Below are 8,934 nucleotides of genomic sequence, written 5' to 3' on the forward strand. Positions count from 1 at the left end.
AGCACTTCTCTGGGGACCTGCAGCAAGTCAGCCGAGGCACACAACTGCCATCTGGACCCGGGGGCAGGAACAAAAGCAGGATGGAGCCTCTTACCCACCTCCACCTCCCACATTTGTCGTCAAAGAAGAAATTCTGGATTACAAGTGGGACTAGGGGGCAGTGGGCCTGAGGACAGCTGGCTTGGGCCTTTTGTGACCAGCTTTTGTGGCTCACACGCAGCCCATCCCCGGTGCAGACTCCCTGGGAAACTGGCATTGAGGCTGGCGCACCCTTTACAGACCAGAACCACAGCACGAGTCTCACTCTCTCTCCACTAGGACTAGAACCAGGCTGATGTTACCGCCAAATGACTTCCAGGGCCTCTTTGCCCTTCCCCCGCCAAGGTCCTGGCCCTCTGCTTCACTGGCCAGGCCTCCCAAAGCTCAGGTCCTACCAGGGGCTTGGGTAGGCCTTCTCTTCCCCCTCAGAAGGCGTGCAGGCTCCAGAGGCAAACTGTCCACGCTGCCCCCAGAATTGTCTAAGGGCAGGGAGGCTGTGCCATGTCCCCTCAAAGCTGCCATTACACGCTTTCCCCAAAGCAAAGACCTGGCCTTATATTCTCCATCTGAGGGAGGCTACTTGAGTGCTTCTTCAGAGAACAGAGAGCTGGCTTCTCCATCTCTGCCTAATCAGAGAAGTAGCTGGAAGCTTCTATCACCAAGAATAGGCCCCCTGTGAAATGGAGCCTGAGCGTTCATGCTGGGACGGGGTGTGGGGGGGAGGCAGGAGGAGGAGGGGATCTCTGAGCTGGGTTATGCGCGTCCTTAAGGACATTCGAGGCCTGGAGCACCAAACACACCAAGGCCCAGAGACCAGATCAGCTGGTTGTGCTCCAGGAGGTATGATGCGCTTTAGGGGGAAAGCGGGGTCGGGAGTGTGGAGGAGGCAGACCAGAGCCAGATCTCGTTGGGCTTCTCATAGCAAAGGCGACTCCCAGCAGGACAGAGTGTTTTCTGAGAGAAGTTTATTCTGTTTTGCTTGGTTTTGTTTTTTGACCTAGATCATTGCCAAGTATGACAGAGGAAGCTCAACCACAGCTGGAAAAAGGAGGAGGAGCACGGGGAGGGAGGGGCTTCCAGGGAGCCGCTGGCTACTGCTCATCCTCTGTCTTCTCCCCTCTGCTTTCGAGTTGCTTGCTGACAGTATAGCCCAGAAAGGCCCCAACTTTGCCCATGAGGGCACTGCCACCGCCAGCCCCTGTAAAACAAATGCAGCCAGGTCACTTGGGGTCCAGGCACCAGGCCTGAGAATCCAAGGGTCTGGAAATATTAAGTTCAAACTTTTCATTTCCAGATAGAGAAAGAGAGGCCCTAGAGGGGAGAAGCCTTCTGCAAAGGGAGTCCTACTCCTCACCGCTGAACCCCTGCCCCCACTAACTTGCCTTCTCAAATCAGAGCTGCTTTTTTATTTTTATTTTTTATTTATTTTTTTGTCTTTTTGCTTTTTCCAGGGCCTCTCCAGCAGCATATAGAGGTTCCCAGGCTAGGGGTCTAATCGGAGCTGTAGTTGCCAGCCTATGCCAGAGCCACAGCAATGTGGGATCCGAGCCACATTTGCAACCTACACTCCAGCTCACAGCAATGCCGGATCCTTAACCCACTGAGCAAGGCCAGGGATCGAACCTACAACCTCATGGTTCCTAGTTGGATTTGTTAACCACTGTGCCGCGATGGGAACTCCTTTTTAGAGATGAAAAAGACACAGAGTTCCCAGCGGCTCAGCAGGTTGAGGACCCAACATGTGGCTGTGAGGATGAGGGTTCATTCCCTGACCTCGCTCAGTGGGTTAAGGATCTGGAGTTGCCTGCAGATGTGGCTCGGATCCAGAGGTGTGATGTAGGCCAGCAGCTGGGCTCCATTTTGACTCCTAGCCTGGGAATCTCCATACACTGCAGGTGCTGGAGGAAGGAAGGAAGAAAGAAGGAAGGAGGAAAGAAAGAAAAGAAGGAAAAAAATAAGAGCTCATTCTCTTCCTGTCCGCACTGCGTTATTAGCAATGCTAACAGCCTCCTTTATGGAGACCTCCCTGTGGGTGCTGGGGGGTTGCAAGCAAGATATTTCGTCCTTGTACCAACCCTGTGACATGTGAGAGGATAACTATCTCATAGCACAGGACTGTTTCTAGCTTGGCCTTCATCCTTCGCCTCCCACTGCTGACTCTGCCCTCTCTGAGAAGGGCTTTGTCTTCCTTTGGGGCTTATTCTTTGGGGTTTTGTGATTCAGAGAGAAGATGAAGCATTCAGAAAGGCAGAGGGGCAGTTTGGCAGGGGTAGTTTTTCTCTAAGATTTTGGAGGCCTCAGAGAGAGGGAGAGGGAGCAGGAGGGGGGAAATGAATGCATGTTTTCTGGAAGCACCATTCTGTGCTCTGTATCTGTCTCCTTCATGATGTTCAAGAAAATGCAAGACCAGACTTAGTGTGAGATTGAATTGGGTTGCTTCACCACATTTCTTTGCCACTCTGGGTCTCTGAGGTTGAGAAGATTCCTAAAATGTTAGCTTGAGGGAGTTCCCCTCGTGGCGCAGTGGTTAACGAATCCCACTAGGAACCATGAGGTTGTGGGTTCGATCCCTGGCCTTGCTCAGTGGGTTAAGGATCCGGCATTGCCGTGAGCTGTGGTATATGTCACAGACGATGCTCAGATCTGGCATTGCTGTGGCTGTGGCTAACAACTCCGATTAGACACCTAGCCTGGGAATCTCCATATGTTGCAGGAGCGGCGCTAGAAAAGGCAAAAAGACAAAAAAAAAAAAAAAAAAAAAGTTAGCTTGAGGATGGTTATCCTGGTTAACACAAGAGGAAAATGAGGATTGGGACTTGGCCAAAGCATTAGCCAGGCACCCAACTTTAGGAGCTGAAAACACAGAAGGCAGGCTGCCTGGGTTTGAATCCCATTATGGTGCTAACTAGCTGGAATTTGAGTGAATTCCTAATCCCCCAGTGCCTGTTTCCCTGCTGTGTGGTAGGGATTACAAGAATCCCCACCTTGGAGTTCCCTGGTGGCCTCGCAGGGTTAAGGATCAGCAGCAGTCGTCACTGCTGTGGCTGGGATTGGGTGTGGAGAAAAAAAAAAATCCCTACCTCTAGGGAAAAGAATCTGAAAAAGAATAGATGTATGTATTAACTGGATCACTTTGCGGTACACCTGAAACTAACACATTGTAATCAGCTATACTCCAGTATAAAATTAAAATAAAAAAGAAAGAATCCCCACTTCGGAGAGCTGAGTTAGCCTGTGAAAAGGGTTCAGAACAGTAAAGAGAGCCACCTGGCCTTGGTGTCTACGCCCCTGGTTCCGCCTGCACTCACCCAGGCTCTGCAGCGTGGCCACCAGCCCCCCGGCGGGCACTCCGCCCCCGTTCGCCACGGCCGACCAGCTCATCAGCGAGGCAGCCACAGAGTTGGCGGCGATGCCGGCGGTTGTGAAGCCCAGAGCGGGCAGCGCCATGGCCATGAGCCCTGGAGGAAGAGGAGAGGGTGAGGGACACTGTGCCGCAGGGCCCGCCCCCCTCCCCGGGCTCCCCGCCCTCCAGACCCACCTCCTCCGACGGCCATGTAGGCCAGCGTGCCCCAGAGCCCGGAGCTGCTGTTGTCCTCAGAGCGTCTTCTTTTGTCTGGAAAGAGAGTGGACAAAGCCGAGTGGGGAGCAGAGTCCCCTACTCTGTGCCTGATGCTCAAGCCACCCCCAGCGGTGGGGCCACCATTCCATTACGGAGAACTTTCATGAAGGGAAGAGACTTTTCCCAAGGGGCGGTGTCTGGCACAGAACTGGCATGAGCAGTTTTCCGAGAATGGAGGAATTGACAAGCAGGGATTCGAATCTGGGACTCTGGCTACCGCAACCCCGTGCTGTCCATTGGAGTAGCTCCTCTAGTTCAGTGGCACGCCTGGATCTCTAAATCAGGTATCTTGAAACTCTCCTCAGGAATTCTGAGACTCTTCACTCCTTTATCCCACAGTGCTCAGGTGCCCCAAGATCCTTACCTGTCTCCTCTCCACCGCAGGTGTAGAGTAGTAGGTAGCACAAGAAGAGCGATACCGCCTTCTGCCGCATGGTGGCGCCACGCAAGGCTTTATCACCGGACCTGGAAGGAGACCTGGTTCCCAGAGCCGTTTTGCTGGCACGCCCTCTGGATTGTATTGCGTTTCGTTTTGGCAGTGAGTTCATAAAGAGCAGTGAGATGCTCTGGACTGAGCCCAGGACCCCTTTAAGGAGGCGTGGCGGAGTTCCCGTCGTGGCGCAGTGGTTAACGAATCCGACTAGGAACCATGAGGTTGAGAGTTCGGTCCCTGCCCTTGCTCAGTGGGTTAACGATCCGGCGTTGTTGCCGTGAGCTGTGGTGTAGGTTGCAGACGCGGCTTGGATCCCGCGTCGCAGTGGCTCTGGCGTAGTGAGAACCTCCGGATGCCGAGGGAGCGGCCCTAGAAAAGGCAAAAAAAAGACAAAAAAAAAAAAAAAAAAAAAAAAAAGGGAGCAGTTCCTGCCACACCGGAAGGAGCTGAATCCTCTTCTGGCACAGTCCCTGGCACGTTGTGTGCACTCACCAGAGTCAGCTAGTGTTATTAGTGTGGCTTCTGTTATTGGCTTTGTCTGGCCTTGAGCAGGATACCTGGGACTTCCTGGAGCCTCAGTTTCCCTATCCCTAAGGTGGGAGTATTAATAGAACCTATTTCTGGCTGGGTGGCTGTGAGTTTTGAAACTGTTCACCACTGTATCCCTAGCATTTAGAACAGTGCCTGTCACACAGAATTTTCTACACAATGGTTGTTGCTACACTTCTCCCCCCCCCCGCCCCCCGCCCCGCATTCTCGGCCTGTGGAAGTTTGGAAGTTCCTGGGCCAGGGGTCCAACCTGCACCACAGAAGTGACTCAAACCACAGCAGTGGCAATGCCAGATCCTTAACCCACTGAATCACCAGGGAACTCCTGATAGACTTATTCTTACAATGCATTGAATATTTACAGGCACCAAACACTGATCTCATATTCGTTTTTCAGAAAGAAAGGAGGGTAAAGGAGCTAGCCCAAGGTCACAGAGCAAATTGTGCAGCCTAGACACATCTCAGGTCTGTCAGAATCCAAAACCTATGCTATTTCCATGACACTACAAAATAGGAGAACACATATCCCCCCCAACTCTAATGTGATCTTTGTCTGCTTAATGCTTTTTCCTTGAATTAAAAACAAACAACAACAAAACCCCCAACAATTTCCCCTATGTTGAGTACTTACTTAGCACTTTCTGGCACAAAGTTATGTATACCCATAACAACCCCATGAAGTAGGTGCCGTTATTCTTTTTTTTTTTTTTTTTTGTCTTTTGCCATTTTCTTGGGCCGCTCCCACGGTATATGGAGGTTCCAGGCTAGGGGTCGAATCAGAGCTGTAGCCGCCAGCCTACGCCAGAGCCACAGCAACTTGGGATCGGAGCCGCGTCTGCAACCTACACCACAGCTCACGGCAATGCTGGATCCCTAACCCACTGAGCAAGGCCAGGGATCAAACCTGCAACCTCATGGTTCCTAGTAGGATTCGTTAACCATTGTGCCACGGCGGGAACTCGGGTGCCGTTATTCTCAACCACGTATTATACATAAGGAAACTCAAACTCAGAAAAGTAACACTCCCAGGCCTGCCCAGCTGTAGCAGAATCAGGATTTAAAGCCATAATTGACTGATGCCCAGACCCACACTTTGGAGGTTTACTTCAGATCCTGTCATCTATCCTCAAAGATAAACTCACTGTCACAGTAGATCCTAGGATAAAGGGCTTTCAGAGATCATCCAGTCCCTTGGGCAGGTAAAGTAGCTTGATCCTTATTTCACAGATGAGGAGTCAAAGGGACAGGATTAAGGCCATATACTGTTGACATGGCACCTATAAGCGAAGTCTCATAGCTCCTGCAGCTTAGCATCCCAACCCCTAAAAGCCCACCAACCCATGCCCTCAGACCAGTCTTAGTCCAGGACACTAAAGGGGACTCAATGGTGTAGCCTCCCTGAGGAATGGGCATCCTGGCCCTCATGGCCTGAGGCTCACAGGCAGGCAGCCTGACACCCACACCTTATAGCTTCTGGGTTTACCTTGAAGAGAGCAGAAAAGAAATCTTCTTGCCTGGAGCCTGCTGATAGATGGCAGTAGCAGTGAGATAACGGCTCTCAGGCTGGATTTTTATAATCCTTCCCACTGCTGTAACTCTCCTCCCCAAGTGGCCAATTGCTGTCAAGTTTCCAGTTTCAGTTTCCATTTCCAGGGTTCTACAGTGTCTTGTCTCCTCCCTACAGCTCTGCTCAGTGACAATATCTCTGCTGAGCTGCTTAGTGGCCAGACAGTATAATTCAAGCCAGTGACTTTCCAAACAGCTAAGAGTATTCAAAGCAGGTCACATTAGGGTGGGGTCCACAGCCCTGCAGGGCTTAGTGAAGCCAGACCACCAGCACCTCTTGGGGCACAAGGTCTTTCACAATTCGAGTCAATTAATAATAATGCCCACAAGAGTTTCCATTGTGTCTCAGTGGAAACAAATGCGACTAGGAACCATGAGGTTGCAGGTTTGATCCCTGGCCTCGCTAAGTGGGTTAAGTAGCCAGCGTTGCCATGAGCTATGGTGTAGGCCAACAGCTGCAGCTCCAATCCAACTCCTAGCCTGAGAACTTCCATATTCCATGGGTGCGTCCCTGAAAAAACAAAGTAATAATCATGCCTGCATTTATTGAGCACTTGCTGCATACAAGGGCCTGGAAAGAGATCCAATCCCACAAGTCTTGTGACTACCGTCATTTGTGTACAGACCTATTTTGCAGAGGAGATTAAAGCTTGTGGAAATGAAATCACTCCATTCCATTGTTCTCTCAGGCTGGCTGCTTCTGGGTGATGGGTATATGGTAAGACCGGTGACGCCCACGTTCAGAGGCCATTGCCACACATTTAATTTGCCATTAAAATGGGTCTTCTAGCCCTGGGTAATGGATTGCGCTTTCTTTCTTTCTTTCTTCCTTTCTCTCTCTCTTTTTTCTTTTTAGAGCCACACCCAAGGCATATGGAAGTTCCCAGGCTAGGGGTGGAATCAGAGCTGTAGCTGCCAGCCTACACCACAGCCACAGCAACACTGGATCTGAGCAGTATCTGTGACTGTTGCTTGCAGCAATGCCAGATCCTTAACCCGCTGAGCCAGGCCAGGGATCGAACCCGAATCTTCAGGAACACAATGTCAGGTCCTTAACCCGCTGAGCCACAACAGGATCTCCAGATTGAGTATTCTTTAAACTTTCAGATATTATTGCTTGCAGAACTAGAAGTACAATCCATATTTGGAGTACATAACAATTCCAGGAAAATGAATCATTGCTTTCTCCAAAGTGGAAGGGGACTGATGTAACTGACCTGCCACCACAGTGCTGGCTGCTCTCTCTGACCAATGTTGCTATGCTGCTGCCTGCTGCTGGCTGGTGGGCTATTTGTTGGCCATTGTTAGATCAGCCTTGGTGAAAGGGATGCCAAGTTGTTGGGTCCATTCATAGCCTCCATCCTTGCCACCATGGCCACCCTTTTATGAGTCTTTTGCAAAGTAGCAGGGTAACTAAGTTTACAGGCGGGCTGACATCCACAGGATGGGATATCTGACCATCTGGCTGGAGAGCCTCATCTGCAGTAGGAGGTCAATGGTGAGCAAAAATGTGAGACACAAAGATCTGCATACTTTTCACTAACTCCTGTTAATCCATCTATATGCCACTTACACAGATCTGCTTATCTCCAATGTTCCACTTTACTTTTCTTTTCTTTTTTTTTTTTGTCTTTTCAGGGCCAAACCCATAGCATACGGATGTTTCCAGGCTAGGAGTTGAATCAGACCTTTCGCTGCCAGCCTACACCACAGCCACAGCAAAGCCAGATCTAAACCTTATCTGTGACATACACCACAGATGATAGCAATGCTGGATCCTTAACCCGCTGCTCGGAGCCAGGGATCGAACTCTCATCCTCATGGATACCAGTCAGATTCGTTAACCTCTGAGCCACGACGGGAACTCCCCAAGTTCCACTTCTCTGTTCCATGCCTTTGACCAACTAGTCCAGCCATTTGCCATTGATTGGTTGATTGATTGTCTTTTTAGGGCCGCACCCACGGCATATGGAAGTTCGCAGGCTAGGGGTCAAATCAGAGCTGTAGCTTTTGGCCTATGCCACAGCCATAGCAATGCCAGATCAGAGTCATGTATGCGAACTATACCACAGCTCATGGCAACACCAGATCCTTAACCCACTGTATGAGGCCAGGGATTGAACCTTCATCTTCATGGATACTAGTCAGATTCATTTCTGCTGAGCCAAGACGGGAACTCCCCATTTGTCATTTATTAGGAATTAGTATACATCTGTGCTTCAGACTATCTCTTCCTCCACACAAAGGGAATGACAAAGTATATTGCTCAGGGTTTTGCCCCCAAGGAGGATTGACCACTGTCCATCCGGGCTACCCCTGCCAGAGGTTGCAATAGAGTGGTCCACTTCCAGCTGGTGCCTATACATATCTACCTGTAAAATGGGTTCTGCTCCCTTCCTCCTCCATCAGTTGGTTTTAGGGAACCCTCCATGAGGCCATAGGTCTAGGTTAAAGGAGGAGGGTCAGATCAACAGAGTTAGTTGCCATAGGAGTCTGAGCTGCTTGTTCATTTGATTTACTCATGCCTCTGGCACTTTGAGCCCAGCCCTGTATGCACCACTTCCATCACATTGGATTGCTGCTGTGCCCATCTGATAACATTGAACTTTCGATATATAGCCAGCCACCTGATAGCTGGTGATCATATGCTCAGACGCTACTGGGGCCCAGGGACCCATCAGAACCTTTTCATTCAAATGGACCATGGTCAGTACGGCCTTACTCCAGA

The 8,934-nt window shown here is 50.5% G+C and overlaps 1 protein-coding gene across 3 annotated transcripts; it reads right to left on the reverse strand.

Annotated features, from left to right (window-relative positions):
• Positions 988-6,278, reverse strand: IFI6 (interferon alpha inducible protein 6). 3 transcript variants are annotated; one of them, XM_021095660.1, is made up of 5 exons: positions 6,124-6,278; positions 4,023-4,123; positions 3,578-3,652; positions 3,348-3,497; positions 988-1,237 (listed from the first exon to the last, which is right to left on the reverse strand). In XM_021095660.1, exons 2-5 carry the CDS (start codon positions 4,090-4,092, stop codon positions 1,131-1,133), a joined length of 402 nt encoding a protein of 133 aa, XP_020951319.1. In that variant the 5' UTR covers positions 4,093-4,123; positions 6,124-6,278; the 3' UTR covers positions 988-1,130. The 3 variants fall into 3 exon arrangements, with proteins under 3 accessions (XP_020951319.1, XP_020951318.1, XP_020951317.1); XM_021095659.1 differs by having other exon boundaries at positions 4,023-4,135; positions 6,124-6,254; XM_021095658.1 differs by having other exon boundaries at positions 4,023-4,168; positions 6,124-6,231.

This window comes from Sus scrofa, chromosome 6 (assembly GCF_000003025.6).
Source record: "Sus scrofa isolate TJ Tabasco breed Duroc chromosome 6, Sscrofa11.1, whole genome shotgun sequence".
In the NCBI taxonomy this organism is placed as follows: Eukaryota; Metazoa; Chordata; class Mammalia; order Artiodactyla; family Suidae; genus Sus; species Sus scrofa.

What these genes read in the sequence shown, in the direction of transcription:
- IFI6 (XM_021095660.1), bottom strand. Translation starts at nt 4,092, where the DNA reads ATGCGGCAGAAGGCGGTATCGCTCTTCTTGTGCTACCTACTACTCTAC. An exon ending in CTGCGGTGGAGAGGAGACAG is followed by an intron (nt 3,653 to 4,022) that starts GTAAGGATCTTG and finishes CTCTCTTTCCAG; the next exon opens with ACAAAAGAAGACGCTCTGAG. An exon ending in GGCCACGCTGCAGAGCCTGG is followed by an intron (nt 1,238 to 3,347) that starts GTGAGTGCAGGC and finishes TTTGTTTTACAG; the next exon opens with GGGCTGGCGGTGGCAGTGCC.